At 41.1% G+C, this 23,011-nt stretch overlaps 1 protein-coding gene across 6 annotated transcripts in view; it reads right to left on the minus strand.

The window, feature by feature from the left end:
• Nucleotides 1-23,011, minus strand: part of LOC117165097 (fatty acyl-CoA reductase 1-like) — a 44,024-nt gene that overhangs the window by 14,762 nt on the left and 6,251 nt on the right. The window contains exons 2-4 of one of the 6 annotated variants that reach the window (XM_076622909.1): nucleotides 5,841-6,870; nucleotides 5,673-5,732; nucleotides 436-714 (exon numbers count right to left, since the gene is read on the minus strand). In XM_076622909.1, the coding sequence (XP_076479024.1) occupies nucleotides 436-714; nucleotides 5,673-5,708 (315 nt within the window). In that variant the 5' untranslated portion in view covers nucleotides 5,709-5,732; nucleotides 5,841-6,870. Of the gene's footprint in view, nucleotides 1-435; nucleotides 715-1,779; nucleotides 1,885-1,930; nucleotides 2,291-5,672; nucleotides 6,871-23,011 lie in introns of those variants that run through there. The other 5 variants (XM_076622906.1, XM_076622908.1, XM_076622907.1 and 2 more) reach the window with 5 other exon arrangements.

The following is a 23,011-nucleotide window of genomic DNA, read 5'->3' on the forward strand; positions in this document are numbered from 1 at the left end:
AAAGTGGTGATGTCAACCGCGTTTGTTGATGTGTTCGATATTCACCTAAAAGTTCACTATTTATTTATGTCATCTTCTTGCAGAAAATGAGCCATTTAGTGCAAAAATGTTCGCAGTCAAGAAGTTGATTATCAGTTAATGAATGATAAAATAAAAATTTTGTAGGGAATCGAGTGGGCCATTCTTAGCTTCTCTGTTATCCACTGAAAAATTAACGAGTATATCCTGACACCATTCGCGCTCAAAACAGAATAGAAGTTACTGTTCCAAGTCGCGGTGTTGAACCAAGTAGGCAAGAATTGAATTACATCATATTTACATTAATCGGCTCATATGAACTTACGAAGGTAATTTTTTTGTTTCTTGGCAATTGTTCATTAATTTGAGACTTATATAATGAAATTCCAAAAAGCGAGTAGAATATTGCTTACGAACCGGATCATCTATTAACTTCTTAAATCGTTGTTCTATCGTTTGGTTACGTTTCGGCCGGATCAATATAAAAATAGCAGCGATGCGTGAACACGTGCGTATCAGTTTTTCGAGGAGGCCTTTGCCCACGAATCCTGTCGCCCCTGTCATAAGAATTCCAGTTCCGGAATAGAATCCCTCGATGGAATTCACATTACGTAACTTTTCATTTATCTCGTTTTCATTAAGCTTTGTATTCATTGTACCAAAATCACAGGGCATCCCCTCTTTCAACCCAAATATCTGCAAATGAATATGAAAAAATAAATCGGAAAATTAATAAATAAAGAATATCGTACAATTTGATATCTTAAATTTCTATATATGTGTTATGTTAAGAAAAAACAAAAAATCTCAGGATAATCCGTACTAAAGGAAAAATGATTCAACGGTGATGGTCTACTTCGCGAACTGAGCAAGTGTGTAATTTTGTCACAATGTAGTTCATTTGCTAACTACGCCATTATATGTGTAATCATTAACATTTGACTTCTGCTTTTATTAAATATCGATACTATAACAATGTTCCTATTAACATAAAAATACTTCATTTAAAATATTTTTCAAATGCTAATGCATACAAAACGCTATTTAAATGGAGGAAAAGAGTACAAAAATTCTTGTATAAAAAATATTTCATCTCTATTATCGTCCAAATAGCTTGGAATGCTTTAAACGAATATTGTAATATAACTTCCAAGTCGTTTCGTGGAAAGAATAAAGGAAGTTAATGGAAAGGAAAGATGACTGTATTTGGATATCAAGAAATCGAAGAGCATTCATAGATTTCAAGATTCTAATTACGAATCGTGGAAATTGTAAATCAAAAATTTGTAACCGTATGTTTTCGGAAAATATAACTCTGGGAAATGGCAGCCAAATCGCACGTGCAAAAGATGGAAGGTGAACGAACTAAAATACTACCTGAGATCATAGATTCACCCTGCTACGTCAGAAACAATGACATCCGCAAAGAATTACACGTCTGCTCTGGACAGCAAGAAATCATACTATCCACAAAAGTATTGAGTATTGAGAAATGTTTGAAATAGTACCTTGGTTTTTTAAATGAAACTATGCACAGTATTTCTTTTACACAAGTATATGGATTCTTCGGAACATCTCACGTTAAAAAGTGTGAAGGTACAGTATTGAAAAAATCAACAACTTCCGACTTCTACCAAATGAATTTTTACCACATGTCAACTGCGGACCGGCCCTGCTAACTGAACCGGCCGGCACTTAAATGTTCTTTCTGACATTTCAGAATCGTAACCATTTAAAACCCAACAATATACAATCACTCACATTAATGACCAGGACCATGGTGTGTGAGATATTTTATTAAATTACTATATGTATTTCTTTATAATAATGTAAGAATACTTCTCCTGGCACAGCCCGTTTCATGTCTGTTCGTATCGGTTCCAAGTGGCAATGTTTAACAAGTGGCACTTACCGCGCGAAAAAAACCCTTCCGTGCTTTTTATTCCAGCAGCGTAAGCAAATAATCGAACTAGTTCAAGATACTCGCGTTGACAGTATGTTCTGTATATATGGAAATGCCGAACTCGCGTGGTTTCACTTTGACGTCCGTCCACGTTGATGATTGCACGAAGAATATCCAAATACAATAAATCGCAAGAATATTTGTATCTCGCGAACTGCAATAATTGAACGATTGATAATTATTTACATTGCAAATTTCCAGACTCTTTTTGTAAGGAATGTAAGTTGGAATTACACAGCTTTCAAACTTATATAACATTGATACACTCAACGTCAGGTCGAGTTCTGCCCGAGCAGAGTAAAAACAGTGCTTCAGAAAAGTGCGGCAAGTGGGGAAGAGAAAGTTACGAATGGCTACGCCCATAGCTAAATGGTGGAAACCCGTGTCTTCTACTAAGAAGACTATAAGCAAACCTAACATGAAAAAACAAATCTCACCGATAAATTATCAACAAAGACGAGCAGTACTACATAAATAAAACAACAAACACATCAAAAACAAGTCAACCAGTAAACCAAGAATAGGACTGCTCAGTTACAATCGAAGTTGATATGGAAATCAATAAAAAAACAACTCAATAGGATGAAAGCTGGAAGGTGGCGAGCTACAAATATTGTCAGTCCTCGTTAACGGGTGCTTTCGGGTGAGATTACGCCCAACCATCGCGCAAGGCACCCAGTGCCTTGCTACCTCGATTAGCTAAGCCTGCAGGGGCTGTCGCTGGTCTCAGGTCGAACGGGGCACATTCTAAGACCTTCCGTCTCTCCAGGACGGTTCCGGAGCAGGTGGGACGCTGTTCACCCGCCGAAGACCATTCGGGGCGAGCCATTACGCCTTAAATCGGCCCTCTTGCCAGCATCTTGGCCAAACTTGTAATTGCGAATCACGAATCGTTTAGTATCCGCAAGTTCTATCCAAAGTGTACATATTGAGTATATCATAATAAATACATATATTGTTAAACATACTTAATTGTTTTTTCCTATCACTGTCACGATCTACACCTCATATATATCATTTAATAAAATTAGAATCCAATTCTAGTGTGGAAAAATTTGCTTACGACAGCTCTCATAATTCTACAAAATATACACCATATTAAACTTCTAAGTCATAAGTAATATACATTATCTGACGTTAATGCAGGAAGAAGAACGTAGAATGATCTACAAAGGAGAATAATTTATGCCATATTTGCAAGTATAAGTTGGCATAAGCATTTATAATTTTGTAACATAATTATTAGGTCATCCCATAAGTTCGTGCCGTTTTTCGAGCGGTTATATATGTTAAGATTGTTTATATACCTTTCAGTTTCATGAAAAAATCCCCCTCTCGTTGTACAACTTCTTCCCATTTTTCTGGTAGGGCCATTATTCCGTCTCGATAAAAGTTCTCTTGTTTTTCTTTAAAATAATTTTCTAAGCTATTTTTGAGAATGTCAATATTTTCAAATTTTTTACCTACTAAAAAGTGTTGTAATGCTCTGAACAGGTGGTAATCAAATGGGGCAATGTCTGGGGAATATGGGGGATGTGGTAAAATTTCCCAATTAAATACAGACAATTTTTTGTAACGCTTTTCGCGACATGCGGTCTAGCGTTGTCGTGATAGAAGATAACGTTGTTCCTATTCACTAAACCTGGTCGTTTTTCAGCTAGTGCTTCCCTTAATTTTTCTAACTGAGTGCAATATTTGTCTGAATTAATGGTATCACCACTAGATAAAAGTTCAAAATACAGTATTCCTTTATAATCCCACCATACACACAAAAGAACTTTACGTGGATGTAACCCTGGTTTTGCACAGCGTTGACGTGGCTGATTTCGTTGGGATCAGCTACGTTTCCGTTCAGGGTTTTCGTAAAGTATCCACTTTTCATCGCCAGTTACCAGGCGTTTAAGGAATGGCTCATGTTTATTACGCGCAAGTAATGACATGCACGCTGTCGTTCGTTCAAGACGGTTCCGTTCCGTAAGTTCGTGGGGCACCTAAACGTCCAACTTTGACACCATCCCCATTTTTTTTAAACACCTATGAATCGTTGTCTTAGGTATTTTCAGAACATTTGACATCTCTTGAACTGTCAAACTTCGTGATTTTTCAACAAGATCCCGAATTTTATCTTCGTCTGTCTGAGGAGGACGCCCGGAGCGTTCCTCGTCTTCTAAACAGAAATTCCCAGCTCTAAAACGTTGGAACCACTTCCTACAGGTGCGAAATGAAAGCGCATTTTCTCCGTAAACAGCACATATGTTTTTCGTGGCAATTGTTACAGAACTTCCTTTCCGAAATTCATATAACATGAGAAAATGGATACGCATTTCACTCATGATTTTTTACTGTTAGAAGTCACTGTGTTCACTATATTACGATCTTATACCCACGAAAATCTGCTCTAGCCTGTTCTTGATCAGCTAAGCTCAAGTGCATTCGTCCCTTATCGCCATATGTTTATAAATCGACATATGAAATGTATACACAAAAGTCGGCACGAACTTATGGGATGACCTAATACTATACAGTCTGTAAATGATAAACCAGAGTACGAAAGTTATTTACCGGATAAAAGCATTTTTTAATCTTTTTATTAAATTGTAAAAAGCTGACTAGACACCGCTTTTGATGACTTTTAGATATGTTGGAAAGCTCAGCATTTCGAATATCTTTTTTCTATACATATAAGGGGTAGACTCGCTTAATAGCCGAGATATTCGTGAAGAACAATCTTCCCTACTATAGTGAACTCCGCCGAAAGCCTGTGCCAGCGTATGTGCCGGCATTGGTTTTCAAATCTCTACAATGGATACTGTAAGGAAGTATACGGAACAGCTTATTAGCTGTGACATAATAAATGTTGCACTTTGCTCAACTTCATCTACCTACATGGTACATTTATGTATATGTATGAATTGAGAACAAATGTATATTTATGATGCACGTTAAAAGATTTTTTTGATTAATGACGTTGTTAGAATTTAATCTTAAAATTACGATAAATAATCTATGGAAGACACAATGTTTATGTTGAAATAATATTAGGTGATATTTATTAAACAGAATTACAGAACCAAATGTATTTAAAATATAAATGAGTGATATGGTATAATTAACAAAGTGTGCAGGTAAAGAATTTATGGATTGTTGACAGTTGGCCAGTTACTCTCAGATTGACTGTACGTAGTGACCCATGGTCCCTTAAAAGATTTTGAATCCCACTCTCTATATAGTAGTTCCGTCCCGATGATGCCACAGAGGAAAACTATGATGGGGTGTGTCTAAGGACACGAGACCATCGGATTCGTCGAGGATAGCCTTCGTTCCGAAAGTAAGGGAAATTGGCGTTGCTGCTAATTGGTCAATCTCCCTATCGATGGTTAGAAACAGATGCTAGCCGCCCTCGAGGGAAAGTTGCTAGTGGGAGACGTCGTTCGTTGAAAAATAGGTCTCCTCTATTGTCTCGTAGTTGGGACAAGAACTGTTTGTCTGTTTGTAGGAGAGCTATAAAATTATTGTATGCCTTTGTTAGACGAAGCGTTCATCCCTTGACCGCGGCTACGTTGGGCGACAGACTGTCGCCTCGAGCCAAAACTCACTGTCACTAGTCTCGAACAATTACAATCGGATTGAATAACTACGATTGTTTAATTACAGCTATAGTAGACTCTAGATTATAATGTTAGGGGATTACCCCAAGTTCCAGGGGGAGGCTTCGATGTCCTTTCATCTCCGAAAAGCATAAACATACTTCCTGCAAACGTCGTCAAATATTTGTTTCAGTGGCACTAAGGTATCCATTCATTTCTTGTATCGTTAAATGCCATGTACTAAGATGTCTTTGATCATGATGATTACGTACAGCAGTTACGTTAACATTGTTGTCGTAACATTATATGTATAAAGAAGCTCCACACTTTGTTAGTTGTTTCGATGATCAATGTTTTATGGAAAGGAAATTTCTGCATCTGTGGAACATATATTTATAAATGTCGAGAGTCCATTCAATGAAGAATAAAGTTGGTGCAGGTCTTAGGTAAAAATGTATCATTTAACGAAATTATTACATAGTAATATCGCAAAACATGAAGTCTTTAACTAGAGATAATGAAACATTTTAAATAAATTATCAGACGAGATATATCTCGGTCTGCATAATTAACATTCGTTTAAATTGAATGTTCTAACAGCTGTTCTAAAAACAGGCCATATAAAATGAAAGCTTTATTTGTCTTATACCAATGAAGGGATTTTTCTTAACTTCTCTGATAACTCATCGACCTTGACGAACGGATGTCTTCTTTTTCCTACAATTTTATCGAATTCGTATCGAATTTTCAAGATTTTAGCTGGTATCTTCTGATAGCTTGGTAGTCCTTCTTCGGATATGCCACACTCCGTTACCATTTGTTGCAAACTTTTTCCTCCCATTCCTCTTCCATAAACTTACATTCTCTCAAGTATATGTAATTCTGTAATTTTAGGCATATTATATAGTATATATAGGTAACAATTGTTTATCATTATGAATATTATGTTGCAAACATTTTGTCAGTTGTTACCAGGGCGCCACAGTGGTCACCTGTGACCACCAATAATATAAACGGTCGATTGGCGAAGAATGTTGTCTTACATCATGAATTTATTATTATTTTACCATTATATGCTTTGAATAATAAAAATACTCCCGTGGCGTCCTGAGCGTAACATGTGCTTGCGGCGTGGCAGTCAAAGTGTTAAGAGTGTAGCGATTCATGAAAATCACGGTTTTGTCAAAAGACACTCCGTCCAGGTGCACAATCCTATCGGCTTGCGTCTCCATAGGAGTTGACGAGCCCGGATTTTTGCTGATTGAGTTGACCGAGAATGTGACCTCCATAGGAAATAGTGACCTAAACGAAAAAAGTAGCATTAGAGTCTTGACAACAACGACATTCTATTGTAGTATTCTTTATAACAAGTATTATCTGTATACGCATGAGGATAATATTATTCTCTTGTTTTCTTTGCCGATCATCTCCGACTGGTATTCTAAACCACTAAAGATTTAGTAACTTAGAAAAAGCTTTCCAATTTCATTTTTCAGAATATACGTGGAATTGCTACAAAAGTGTTGAAAGCGATTAAGCGAAAAAAGAAGTATAAAATAATTGAAATCTAATGATATTTATGGCGATTTGGAAAATACGGGCGCAATTAATAGCGGTCCCACTTATACATCTTGTTCGGAAAATAACAGCAGCTCGCAAACAGTCGATTAATTAATTTTGAATTTAATTGTAATAGACTTACAAGCTTTCTCAATTAAGTAAAGCATAATTTAATGAATGAAGTTATAATTCCGTGCTGAGGGTTGGAAAATAAAGCGTGTAATTTATTTGTTTTAGTTTATGATAATGAACTGTAAGAATGATCACTATTTTATAAGAAATAAATATCCGTTAAATTTAAGAATTCAATGATTTTTGTTTCAATTTCATTTTCAAGTATAATTTCTTTTTCCTTTCTTTTTTTTTTTTTTGTTTTTATACGTAGGAAAATCCTCATGGGCACCCCCCGCTTGGAAGCGGCGGGGTAGTGTCGGATTATACCGACTAAAATCCCACGGTGGACCGCCTGACACTCAGCTGGAATGCCCGGGACCCAGAAAAATTTCGGATTACTGCCGGAGCGCTCCTACATCTTCTCCCGTCTGAGGGAGTCGTTCCTTGATCAGTTCGGGCATTGGGAGAGACCATCCATCTCAACGCTATCCCCTGGGCCGTCGTGCAAGTCTGAGGAGGTCCAGATCCTCCTCGGCGTGTCGGCCTCTATGGTCACCTAGGACGGCGTAGGGCCTCACCGCAGTGATGACAAATCATCCGGAAGGACAGTGGAAGCCCTCCGCGGTCTCCCCAAGCCTTCCAGTCTGGTAGCACCGATCTAACGGCTCGGTGGCACCGGATCTGGTCTTCGGTGAATAGGTCGGAAAGCCACCGCTCCCACACCACACGTCTAACTTCCCCCAGAACGTCTCGGGCCGCCTGCTCGGCGGCGGGAGAGTTCTCGCTTGATCTTCGGCTCCTCTAGTCTTCGTACTCCCGTCGAGCGCAGCGTCTCGTGCCACCAGCGTCCTCCGACCAAGACCAACGTGTCGTCCGCGTAACACACTATGCCTGAGTCTGGGAAGGCAAGGGACAACGAATCGTATACGATGATACACAGAATCGGACCTAAAACCGAACCCTGCGGAACCCCGCGCTCAACGGGCCACCGCCCTTCTCCATTCTTACCGGTGTCGCCGACCCATCTGTCGCTCAGGTAGGCCCGTATGACAAGAATGATATAGGGAGGCATGTCGAAAAATTCAACAGCCTCCAATATCCCGTCCCGGAGTATGGTGTTGAATGCATTGACTGTGTCTAAAGAGACTGCCAGCGCTACCCCACCCCAGGACATCTCTCGTACCCGGTTCACCGCATCCATCGTTGAGCGACCCCGCCGCAAGCCGTACAGGCTTTCGTGCCAACCAGGCCTTGACATGTGGGCCTTCAGACGGGCGACAATGACTCCTTCGAAGAGCTTGCCCACTTCATCCAGTAGACACACCGGACGATATGCGGATGGCGAGTTTGTCGGTCGTACCTCCTTCTACAGCAGGACCAGCCTCGCCATGCGACATGTCCGAGGGTAAACTCCCTCCCTCAGACACTCTGTAAATAGGTGACGTAGTCTGGGGGCCATGACCGCCATCGTCTCCGCCCATATCCGTCCCGGGACACCGTCCGGTCGCGGCGCAACGTTGCGGGAGGCCATCTTCTTCGCCGCATACAGCATCTCCTCCTCCGCATCCCTTAGTTCCTCCCTCCACTCCGCTGTCCAAGTCGAGGTAGTGCGCGGCTGCCTTGGGCTGTCCTCCTGTGGCGGGAACAGCGTGCGATGTGACCTCCTCCAGGAATACCGGATCCATATCTGCCGTCAGCGGTGGGGCCCTCGGACGCAGTTTCTTCATCATCGTCCTGTACGGCTGCCCCACGGGCTCCATGTAATATCGACGACGGATCATCCTCTCCACGCATGTGCTGGTCGAGCCTCTGCTAAGTAGGAAAAGCCCGAGGCCCGCAGGCCAGTCTGACAGCACCCGGCCACGAGCATCTGTCCTTGTGTTCCCCCATTGCGAGGAGTGAGCATTAAAGTCTCCCAGGACGAGGACCTGACGTGAAAGGTATCGTCTCACGCAATCGCCAACCCCGGCCAGGAACTCCTCAAACGCGACCAAGCCACTGTTCATGGAGACATATACGTCCACCACCACCATCCCAGCCCACTCGATCGCGGCATACTCCTTGCCTTGCTCGATCCGAATATTAAAGTTACTCACTGTATGTATAATCGTGTTCTGTTACTGCAAAGATAAATATTAGTGAATACTTTTGAAAATAATACAATGTCTTACTCTTCCAGTTTTATTTCTTTTAGATGCAGTTGTCTATCAGATTGTCCGAAAAGTGTGTTTTTTTACAGACACGCCTTTTACAACGATGCATCTTTATACAAACATGAAACCTAATCTGTCGTACGTTCAGATCTTTATTTTGATAAAATAAAATGGATTATACGTAATTCGATAAACTAATATAATGTGGAAAATGTTGTGCATCCATTATTTCCTAATAAAACGAAAGAAACTTTTCGAACGACCTAATATACTCGTACGAGAAGAGAAAGACGAATTAAGAAAAAGAGGCTGAATCCCGACATCTTCGCCCGAGAACAGGACGCTTCGTCCCAGAAAGCGAGGGTTCAGTTTTCCGATGACCGCGAAAACTCTCTTATTCGCGAGGCAAAAGGATTACTATGAAGCCAACTTACAAAACAATCGTGCTCCGAATACCACACTTTCTGAAGAATCAGTTCCTTCAATGATTCTAGGAGCATCCGTAGAAGAGCTTCCTGTTAAAGCCGAGGAAGATCCGCGTCCGAGAAGACGTCAAGAAAGTAGGAGGCAGATTTCAAGAGTCAAAAAGAAGAGTGATGAGCAGTTGGCATTTTCTCGACGGCATAAATTTATTTATTTTCTTTGTTCTTTGTTAATAAATTATTATGTTCTGACATTTTCTACTATTTCTAACCCTGCTTTATATGTGTTACCGTTCAAAAATATAGTAAACAATTAATTCCCCTTTCTTAGGCAACTTACAATTAGTTTCATTATTGCATGATTTTGTCGTTCTTATACTTGTTTATCTCGAATAGAAGAGTAGATTTTTTCGTAGAACCGTGCAATTAAATAGAATACTTGTAGTATGAAACTCAATATTTTCTTGTCTATGGTAATGTGCAAACAAACAGAGCAGATTCCAAACTTTAAACTTAGATACATAGGTTCTTCTATATGCTAAATTTGGACCAAACAGGATAGATCTCTAATTTTATAGGTTCCTGTATGATATACTAATGTTAGTTAAATTCAGTACTTTGCCGCATGGTGCAGCACCTGTACTGTGAAACAACAAGAAACACGATATGAGTACTCTCATTTCCTCTCTTCGATTATCATTACTGTGGTGTCACACCTTATTTTCATGTTCCCTGATACACGGTTCTTTGTGAATGAAGTAGGCGACCATTGACAAGTACGCTTCAGTATTGATTGCCGGTTGCCGGTTTATGAACGGAAAGTCGGACGAGCTTAAAACCAGTGGGCTTTATATAGTGGTATAACGTACGTATATTAGGTTGTTATAACTTGTAACTCAATTAAAAGTTAATATCATCAGTGTATTGGATTTGGACTTCGGTCACTTTTTTCAATCCAACCGCCACGAGGCGGTCAGTAACTCTTGCGTAAATGATAACAATTAATCTATTTCGCAAAATAATATCAATTATGTATATTTAATTCATCTTTCAATCATTTAATTACATTCTTCTAATATTTTTATAATTAATTCCTTGTTATTTCACGGAAGCGTTACCGGTCGCCTCGCAGAGACTTAATCAAAACCGTTGCCCTAACCTAATTCTAAAGCGAATCCAAACCGATAACATAGATGATATTCACTCCTAACTGAATAAATACATTGACGGCCGCACTACGCGTGATTTTGTGAGTCATCGCTTATCGGCCGCTATCATGTACGTCGGACTTTGTTTCGCTATTTTTATAAGGCGTAGAGAAATGGTTTCTTCCCGCCATTCCAATGTTTATATACCAATGTATACTGGATACGCTGATACTATTTTTACAGAAACAATTGCTTGCATTGTTCGCGCTTCCTAATTTATCAGACAGTTTCTTGTAAAAATATTTTAAGCGGATGTTTTTTCCGTTAATTTCAATGTCTTTCGCTGCCTTCGTATCTCGAAAATTTATATCTATTACTGTTAAAGTTATAAAATAGCCTTAGAAATGTTCTTCAATGATGAAGAAATATAATATATCATTAGACGTGAATAGTAAATAATACCAATAGTGAAAGTGATATCGTAGGGAGACGATTCAAAAAATGACCGATAATTAGTAACTCTGAAAGTGATAAGGGTAGTTTTTTGGAATGTAAATGATCACAAGTTGATTTCGATCCTGACTTCCACACCTACCTGAAACAAACAGGATTACAAATACCATCCACAAATTTAGACATAATGTCAACTGTGAAATGATTGACATAATGTATGATGTGAAATGATTCTTAGTGTTAGTTTGTTTAATTTAGTTGTAACAGAAACGAACTTACATTATTATCAACAAAATAATAATAATAAAAATGAGCCAAAGAAGAATAAAGTTTGGATTGATATTAACATTGAAGAAATGAAAATATTTTTAGGATTTCTTGCCAGAACAGTAAAAGAATTAGAAAGATTCGACTATTGGTCTAATCATCCATTATTATATACATCTATTTCCGGGAACATAATTACAAAAAACAGATCCCAACAATTATGAGAGTATTAGGATTTTAATAATAATGAGCATTGTCACAAAAGTAAAATAAGAAAAAACAGAGGAATACCACAATGTTCTAACTAATACTGAAACTAATACTTCAAAAAAGAAGTCTATAGAATCTCGTAAAAAAGCATTCTGGTACAAACATCTAATTTAATAAAAAAAATTGATAATCATGACACCTACAATACATTCGAAAAATATGGTTGAATGTATAAATAAAAGAAACAAAAAAGGAAAGAGTATAAAACCAAATTGTATACCAGAGTACAATAAATTTATGAATGGTGTTGATCTCGCTGATCAATATCAGTTCTGTTATGCAATACACGAGAAGCGTATTGTCATGAAAAACAATTGACAAACAAAACAGTTTTACATCTTACAAACTGCGCATTATTTAATGTCTACCAAGTTTATAACAAAAATTTAAAAATACTATGGAATATACAAAATTTTTGCCGAATGTTACAACTTTATGAAAGACAGAAAGAAAGAAAGATGTCAGCATGCAGAGAGGACGCGTTTACGTCGCTCCGTACTCTGCAGCCTAAGTTATAGTAAAAATAAGGAAAGGCGACAAGAAAAAGTGGACCAGAGTGTTGTTTCAGTGCGTGTGTACAAAGTGCGCAAGAAAATTGGTGAGGAAAGAACTGGATGGGACAGGAAAGCAAGAAAAAAAATTCAGCCCTGTCGACCAAGCAGTAAAGAAGACAGGTTAGGACGATCGCCGGCAGAAACGCCCCACAAGTACGCCTCGGAGCACGTGTGGGCAGGCACAGACATCTTGCTACGCGCGACAGCAAGGCCGTCGCACGGGTTACGTCGGAAACTACCCGAGATCACGTGGCTAGACAGAAAGTCCCTCTAGCCGAAGTCGGCATTGAACGAATCAAAATCAAGATGGCGATGACTGGGGGCATCATTCTAGAAGTTCCCGGGGACAAAAAGAGGGTGAGAAGGCACTCGCGCCTGCAACACGGTTGGCATAAGCCCTGGATCCGACCACGGTGAGAGTTGCGGCCCCAACAAGAACGGCGGAGCTGAGGGTAACTAGGATCGACATCTCGGTCGACAAGGAGGAGCAAGGAGGACACACTGGCGAGGGCTGGAGGATGCAAGACACTGGAAGTTCGAGTAGGAGACATCAGGACCTCCAGAGGTGGTCTCGGGTTAGCCTGGATAAGGTGTCCGACAGCAACAGCGCGGAAACTAAGTTAAGCGGGAAGAGCTCTTGTGGGCTGGTCAATGGCGAGGGTCGAAGCCATCCCGAAGAGGCCCCTAAGATGTTATATGTGCTAAGAACTGGGACACGTGAGAGCGACCTGCGGATCTACGGTAGACCGGGAGCGGCTATGCTACAGGTGCGAAGGCGCCGGGCATCAGGACAAGAGCTGCCCTGCCTCCGTGCCCAGGTGCCAGTTCTGTGAGTCGCTCGGTGCGCGCGCCACCCACAGAATGGGAGGGGCGGCATACGTTCCGCCGAAAACTAAAGAGATGAGCGGGATTCGGGAGCCTGCTAGGGACAGGAGGCAGGGCGGCAACGCGAGAGATCTACCGTAAGAAGAGGAAGGGATCACGAGTGTGGCAGATGACCGGGGAGAGGCCATGGATATGGACTTGGTAAAGTAGATTCATGCGGCTCCTCCAGACCAATTTGGGGCGATCGGAACGGGCACAAGACCTGCTCTTCCAGACAATAAGGGAGAGCAGGGTTGCCCTGGCAGTGGTAGCCGACTCTATCGTCTACTAGACACCGCTAACTGGATCGGAGACGTGGACGTCAGCACGGGGCAGACCCGCCACAGGGATCCTGCTTGATACCACAAAATTTTAAGTTTATTCCACTGTAATTTTGTTTATAACAGAAAAAACCATGTCTGGGCACATATAATATATTAAGGCACTGTATCTAGTTAACAATAGTATAAATTTTATTTCCATAACTTGCAATTGAGGTGTATGTGTTGTCCGTGATGATTGTAGATGCTCGCTGTAGATGTCACTGCTGGGGTACTGCCATTTTTTTTCTAATTTACATGCGTGGAAGAAACATCGGACTACGGGCGTCGGGATTCGAATCCGGGTCTCGAACGTTCGTAACCTAAGGCGCTAACCACTGCGCTACCGTTGTCCGGTATTAGTTAGTGTCGAGTGGCGGTATTTGTTGTCGAGTGCCGCTACAGATCTATCGAACGATGGCCCGCGGTCGGTTCGATCATAACGTTAATTAACATGTATCAACGGCTGGACCCGCTAGTGACATCAACATACAATCTCTTTTGTCAAGGGGAAACATTGAATTATTGGCTCGCCCTATCAACTCAAAATCAACTTCAATTGACGACTAATTAGACACTTTGGAAAGTTTCACATCCATCATGACATCGATCATAACAGACATTACGCACGACGATTAATTCGTTTCTAAGTTTCTCTTTGTACAGTACCAGACCCGCGACCGATGGGTCCGTGGCAGAAAACAGTAACAAGGAAGGCTCACCGCAGGAAATCTCCGGCTCCTACACCCACAAGCAAGAAGGTTGGAGCGGAGGAAGCGGCGATTGAAGCCATAAACATAGGTGATTAAGAAGATGCGCATCCTCCAGACCAATCTGGGACGGTCAAGAAGGGCATAAGTCCTGCTCTTCCAAACCATCATGGAGAGCACGGTCGCCCTAGCGGTGGTGGCCGAGCCATACAGAGTCCTGGACGCTCCGGACTGGACCGAAGATACGGACGGCTGTCACCTGGACATCAGTTCTGCCCGAGCAGTCGAGCTATGCGGACGTGAAAACTAGTGCCCTCGTAAGCGCGACAAGAGTGAAAGAAAAGGGGCCGAACCAATCGACGATGGAAAACACCCAAAAGATATCAACAATAAGAATACTAAACAAAGGAGAAACATACGCTATAAACAGGGCAGTAGACCAACAGAGCCCAAATAAACCAACAGGTGAAGTACAGGACTGCTCAAATACAAACGAAATAGAAATTGAAATCATACAAAAGGACGACGAAAAGAACAACATCAACAAGGATCTACCACAACATAACGAAAGCTGGAAGACTGTAACTCCCAGCAAAAAAAAAGAAAAATAAATACAAACACAAATGATAGGAGGACTACAGAAACAGAAAAACAACTGTTTGTTCGACCAATCGCGGGGAGACGTAGTCGCTAGGAGAGACGTCAACGGGAGTCGTAAATTCCCGTTACGATTATAACAATCGACACCACGACTTGATCAATCCCCTGATTTCCGTTGAGATAATAGGGGTGATTGAGATTGTATAACACTGTGATTCACAAAATTATAAATTATATATTTCCAACATTTAGATTACACTGATGAGCATAGATAGATAGATAATCACTTATCGCACGAAGATAAGATAGATATGTACGTTAGAGCAGGACTCATATAATTGGATTTAATGTACTAGTGGACGTAGCACTAAAAGATATTTAGGAGAGGAAATGTGTGCTCGACAATACCGAGACCGACTCTCGCGTTATGCTTAGACTGCCCCGATAGGCATTAGCATTAGACTTAGTAGTTGACTTTTCCAACGATGTAGAAGAAGTGAAGTTGAGTGACGATGATGTGTCGGAGGAAAGCTAGTGATGGGTGTGTCTAGCGCACGGGATCATCGGATTTGTTCATGCCATTTTAGGTCAGGAAGTGAGGGCAGTATACATTGCCTCGGATTGGACAAACGAAGGTTGGTGGACTAGGAAGGGTCTTAACCGCCCTCGATAGAAAGTTGCGAGTAGGAAGCATCGTACGTGAGAAAAACTAACTTTCCCGTGTGAAGCCGTAGTAAACAATAGTCTTTGGAAACTGATTTAGAAAAGACATTCGTTGGGTCTGAAGGACCTTAGCAGGCAAGTGACTCGGGTTTATGACGGGTGCCTAAGGCTATTGAGGGTACGCCGTACAGAAGAGCGGACATCTGGTGTCCGTCTGGCCCGCGGTGTGTGACCTGGGCCAGGCAGAGAGTCGTCCGGCGTAACAACAACAATGGCTACAAGAAATTCCTACACAAAACTCCTTCAACTCATTGACAGAAGAGATGGACACAGACCCTACAGAAAAACCAAGAACACACACCCCCAAGCCATCACCAATCTACATAGACGCAAAATAATAGACCCCCTCATTGAACTGCTAAACAGCACGGCAGGAAAAGAAAATTACACCATTAAACAGCTCAAACTGGATCAGGTAAAAGTACAAACTAATACCCCGGAAATCTATAGGAAAGTGACAAAAGCGCTAAAGGAACAAAACGCTGGGCATCATACTTACCAACCCAAATCTGGTAAAAGCTACAAAGCAGTAATCAGAGGTTTACACTCTAAAACAAATACAAACAAAATATGCGAGGAATTGGCCAAGATCGGACACCAGGTAAGAACGATCAACAATATAACCAGATTTGACACTAAGCAACCACTACCGCTATTCCTAATAGAGCTAGAACCGAAAAGTAACAACAACGAAATATTTGAAATTAAAAAAATCTCAAACACAATAATCACAGTCGAGCCACCCAGACATAAAAAAGACATACCACAATGCATACGGTGTCAACAATATGGACACACAAAAAACTACTGCAACAGAAACCCGGCATGTGTCAAATGCGCAGGAAAGCACCTAACAGTGAACTGCCCACACACGGGAAAAATAAATGACGTACAATGTTACAATTGCGGTGGAAATCACCCAACCAGCTACAAAGGCTGCGTAGTCAGAAAACAACTACAAAGCAAACATTTCCCGCCGATTCGAAACAGGGCACACAACAATTCCCACACGCAACAGGGCAACACAGAATCTATGTCAACACCAAATACACAGCATGTAATGAACAATAACCACACTAACACCAACACCGTTAGAAACCGAAGCTACGCGCAAGTAGTCAACAGGTCGTCACCCTTAGACAATCAAGAACAGAACAACCACAGCAACGACGCTACAGAAATCAAAGAGTTAATAAAACATCCCATAAAAAACACCGAAATACTCACAAAAATGATAAGCGAACAAAACGAACTCCTCAGACAGCAAACACAGCAGATAACAGTCAGGTTACAATTACTTACTAACATAATGAGCAAAAAATAAAAATAGACACGCTTAAAATAGTAGCCTGGAACTCTAACGGCCTACGAGAAAGGGCCCTAGAAACTAAAACATTCCTATATAGCAATAACATCGATATACTACTCGTTTCAGAAACACACCTCACAATAAAAAGCTATATAAAAATACCGCACTACACCACATACGACACGAAGCATCCCTCAGGGAAAGCACACGGAGGGACGGCAGTAGTAATAAAAAACGACATTAAACATCACCTACACAGCCAGGCCAGTAAGGAACATATACAAGCAACCACCGTTACCGTACAGACTAACAGCAACCAACTGCAGTTGTCAACAGTATACGTACCGCCGCGACACAAAATTACAACGCAATTGTGGGAAGAGTACTTTCGACACTTAGGTGACAAGTATATTGCAGCGGGAGACTATAACTCAAAGCACACACTATGGGGATCAAGAATCACCACACCTCAAGGCAGAACCTTGGAAAAATACATTAGAAATAATAACCTCAATATATTATCCACAGGAAGACCGACATACTGGCCGACAGACCTGAGCAAAATACCTGACCTGCTAGACTTTGCAGTTACAAAGGGACTAAACGCAAATAAACTAAACACAGCACCAAGCCTCGAGCTTGCCCCCGACCATACGCCCATAATAATTACATACAGAAACAAACCAATACTTTACAGCAGCACAGAGACGCTACGCAATGAAACCACCAAATGGCAAATATTCAAAGAAATAATTGAGAGCAAAATCAGCTGCAACGTACCACTGAAAACACCGGAACACATCGATCAAGCAGTAACAACATTCACAGAAACTATCCAAGAAGCAGCAAGGGCAACCACTATACCTGAAACAACCAACAGAAAAACAAAAACAGTTCCACTAGACATCCTCGAAAAAATTAGAGAAAAAAGAAAAGCGAAAGCAAAATGGCAAAAACACAGAACAAAATAAAACAAAAAACACCTAAACAAACTCGCAAAAGGAATAAAAAACAAAATAAAAGAGCACAACAACAACGAGTTCACAAAGTTCATCGAGTCACTATCTGCACACGAGAACTACAACTACTCCCTATGGAAAGCCACAAGATAAATAAAGAAGATAATAAAAATGGTACCAGCAATCAGAAGAGCAGATAACACATGGGCAAGCAGCAACGAAGAGCAAGCTGAAAAATTTTCCAACCATCAATGCAATACAGTTCGCTGTTGAGTACCGAAGCGTGCAGACGTGTCTCTAGTGCCCAGTGAAATCCGAAAACAACACGTGTCGCCCAACCGTCGAAAGTGAACACAGCTAAGTGTTGCTATCGCTACTAACACTCATCATGGATAAATTAGTACGCCCCGACGCAAAGTAAAACCAAGACGCATAGCTCCTTGGAATGCCAACGGTCTAGCACAACACAAATTTGAACTAGAACTCTTCCCAAAACAGTAGCAAATCGACGTAACGTTCGTATCGGAAACCCACTTCACCGACAAAAATTATCTGAAAATAAATGGTTACAAATTCTACCATACTCAACACCCCAGCGGAAAGGCCCACGGTTTCACCGGAATCATAATCAAAACAAGTATTAAGCACTACGAACTCCCACCATTCCAGAAAGACTACCTCCAAGCAACAAATGTAGCAAGAGAAGACTGTCATGGTACAATCGCCACTTCAGCAGTATACTGCCCTCCCAGACACTCCATCGCCAAAGAAGACTTTGATAACTTCCTGGACACCCTGGGCAATAGATTCATAGCTGGAGGAGACTATAACGCCAAGCACACCCAATGGGACAGCAGACTGGTTACAGTAAGAGGCAAAAACCTCTTAAACAGCATAATAACCAACAACCTCAACTACCTCACCACATACGAACCCACATACTGGCCCACCGACACTAACAAAATACCCGACCTCCTGGACTTCTTCGTAACTAAAAGTATCTCACCAAGATACGTCCAAATCAACTCCTCGGCTGATCTCTCCTCCGATCATTCCCCCGTGATAGCAACAGTCAGTTCAACAATTATCGAGAATACACCTAATGTCTCCATTCACAACCAACACACCAACTGGCAGCTCTTTAGAGAAGTCTTTACACACTCAACTTCAGCCTTAACTTCACTAAAAATTAAGGCAGAAATCGAAGCAGCCACGGAATACTTAAACACGAGCATAATAAACGCCATCCGCCTCTCCACACCGACAAAGACGTCTATCAGCAAACAAGAATATTCCCAATACATACCAAAAAAAATAGCAGAAAAATGTAGACTAAGAAGAGTATGGCAAACCCATAGAACACCGGATGACAAACGCAAACTAAACAACGCATCTAGAAAGCTATCCAAAACCATAAAAAATTACAAAAACGACTGTTCCCAAAAATATCTCGCCAGTTTATCCCCCACAGCCGACTCCAACTACTCGCTATGGAACTCGTCCAGGAAACTCACACGCCCCCCACAAATAATCTCACCAATCCGCCGTCCGCAAGGTGGATGGGCGCGAAGCCCTATAGAAAAAGCCGACCTGTTTGCTAAATACTTGTCTAAAGTATTCAAACGCCACTCCTCCAAAGCTGCCGCGGACGTTACTGAATACTTGCACACTTCCTTCCAAATGTCCCCTCCTATCGAAACCTCCTCTTCTGCAGAGACTATAGAAACAATCAGTCGCCTAAATTCCAAGAAAGCAGCAGGGCACGACCTCATAGGCAATAAAACAATTAAGGAACTTCCCATAAAAGGGATCGCACTCATCACATCGATTTTTAATGCTATCCTTCGCCTTGAACACTATCCTAAGGCTTAGAAAATCTCACTGATTACCTTCATCCCTAAACCCGGTAAACCGATGTAAGAAACCAGCTCCTATCTCCCAATCAGCCTTTTACCTACCCTGTCTAAACTATTCGAGAAGATGCTCACGAACCGACTCCTTCCACTCCTAGAGAACTTGGAAACACTCCCAGATCACCAATTCGGCTTCCGAAAACAACATTCAACAGTAGAGCAAATCCATCGCATAACCCATACGATCAGCCAAACACTCGAAAAGAAAAAATTTTGCTCAGCGGTTTTCCTAGACATCCAACAGGCATTCGACAAAGTATGTCATGAAGAGCTACTATACAAGATTAAAAAGATCCTACCTCACCCCTACTACTCCATCCTAAAATCCTACCTAACCAATAGACAATTCATGGTTAAATGCCTAGACGCCACTTCCGCAACATTCCCAATAGAATTCGGCATACTCCAAGGTAGTGTCCTCGGACCCCTACTGTACTCCATCTACACTGCCGACTTACCTATATCAAACGAGATGACAATAGCGACATTTGCAGACGACACAGCGCTATTAGCTACCCACGCAGACCCGGTAATAGCCTCATCCACTCTCCAGCGAAGTCTCGACTCCATGGAAAAGTGGTTTCATAAATAATGAGGCTTCAAAATTGACGAAAAGAAATCCCCACATGTAACCTTCACGCTCCGAAAACAAACCTGCCCCCAGGTCACCATCAACAATGCAACAGTTCCTAGCAGGGACTCAGTCCGATACCTGGGCATGGCCCTGGACAGGAGACTAACGTGGAAGAAACTCATCTCAGATAAAACGAAGCAACTAAAGGACAAACTAGAAAAATTCTATTGGCTCACGGGCCGACGCTCCAAACTAAACATACAGAATAACATTACCCTCTACAAGACCATAATAAAACCTGTCTAGACCTACGGAATCCAACTATGGGGAACAGCAAGTAACTCCAACATTGAAATACTACAACGCTTCCAGTCGAAAACGGTAAGATCCTTAATAGACGCACCTTGGTATGTTACCAACGAAACCATCCATCGCGACCTCAAGATACCCACAGTCAAAGAGGAAATAGCAAAATATAGCGACAGATATAGCAAAAGAGTCAACAAACACTGAAACCCCCTAATCACTGGACTACTTGATACGACGGACCAGATTCGCAGGCTGAAGAGGCACTACCCGCTAGACCTAAACGCTAGATTCATTTAGTTATCCAAATTAAGCATATGCACTTACTTATAATACTCATAAATTATACTTATCTGTAATAAGTATTAACTTATTGTAAATAAACAGCCAAGTTCCTGCGCCACGCCAGAAAAATTACTGAAAATTCTCAACGCGAGAATTGATTGTAATTTCAACAAATAAATAAAAAAAAAATTCATTACCCGTGAGAATTTAGGAACGAATTTTCGGAAATAAAAGGCTAAACCTATGAACTGCCTGAGCTGTGTGACGGTCGTTGACGCAAGTAAAGAACTCAAGGCGTGTATTTTACTGGGACTGGGACGAACTTCTCCATTACGAATTACATATCCCAAATAGAGTACCGAGGTCTTTAGAAAAGAACATTTTGGGACAGTTAAAGGAGAATCCGGCTTTTACGAGGGTATCTAGTACGGTGTGCAATCCTTTTAGAGCTTGATCTATCGAGTCGGCAATAATTAGGACATCATCCAAATAGACAACGACGTACGAATGGCACGTTGGCTGCTATACGTGTTTTCAAAGGAATGTCAAGAATGATCTCTCGTTTCGTTTGTTCGCAGCATCAAAATCACCAGCCGCTGCTGAATACATTGAAGGAAAGTGTAGTACAAATCACTCCGACCAAATGGTTTCTTATGTCACCACAATTAAAAAGGGTCATATGGTACAGAAGGCTTGGCATGCGACTACTTCTGAGGATTTCCGTAGTAAACGCTTTGATGGTTTACAAAATTGCAGCAAGGAAGAACATAAATATTAGAATATTTAGACAAGTATTAGTTGCAAAATTATTAGGGTTGTCCGAAAATGTAAGAATCCCTATTTTCGACGGAGTCGGCATAGTATCGCCGTCCGGAAAATGACTTCCAGAAGAAACATTAAACGCGCACACACTTATGTTATGCAAATAAAGGACATCGAATGGATCGAACAAAGGCACGAAAGAATTCGAAGAAAACAACAACTTATTATCCAAATTGTTCATCGAGTGTAATCAATGCTGTATACTTCCTAGAATTAGGATGAATACGGATTTTGAGAAACCCACCGGCCATGTCCAGAATAATAAAATATCTCGCTTTTGCAATCTCGCGACTTGATCCGCAATGAGGGGCAAATGATACCGATCCGCGACCGTATATTGATTTAGTTCTCGAAAATCTACCTATCATCTATCCGAACCATTGTTCGTCTTCACGAGTAACACAGGGCTCGCGAACGGTGAATTACTAGGCTTTATGATTTTTGGCTGTAATCAAGTCGCTTGTTCTCTCACGTACTATTCTGCGCTCGCGAAGTCTATTAGGACTCCTTGTACGGCGATGTTAGAATCAATTAATTGTACTTCTAACTGGCCTGTATTTTTTTGTACGAGTACTTAGGGAACCCGTAACGGATGAATCTCTGAATTTTCGGAAAGAAAGATTAATCGACTTTTATCACTACCACGTTCCTCATTGTCAACTTCATTAACATCGATCTCGTTTTCAGCTGTTTTATTACAGGCATTAATTATTTTTGTTTTACACATAGCGAGGCTATTTTGTGTAATATTACGTCAAAATCTTGGCTTAAAATTTAACGAGCAATCGCGATATCGTATTGTTAAATAACTATCAGCGAGAACATGAAAAGTTTATCTCTAACCACCGACACCTGCAACAGACAAGATTTGAGCGATACGTTTAGTACCAATATTTCTTATTCCTCGCATTACTACTATATCAATCGTTCTTTTGCCAGAAATTCTCAAGACTACGGATTCTTTAATTAGCGAACACTCGGCTCCGAAATCGGGGTAAAATGGAAACGACTCACCCGGATGGCTTGATCTACCAGTTGGCGCCTCCATTACGTAGAAGTCGATTCGACACTCGGTATTGAAATTATATTCACTGCCTTGTAAAGGATTTTCCTCCAT

The sequence above is a fragment of the Bombus vancouverensis genome, chromosome 11 (assembly GCF_051014615.1).
Source record: "Bombus vancouverensis nearcticus chromosome 11, iyBomVanc1_principal, whole genome shotgun sequence".
Lineage (NCBI taxonomy): Eukaryota > Metazoa > Arthropoda > Insecta > Hymenoptera > Apidae > Bombus > Bombus vancouverensis.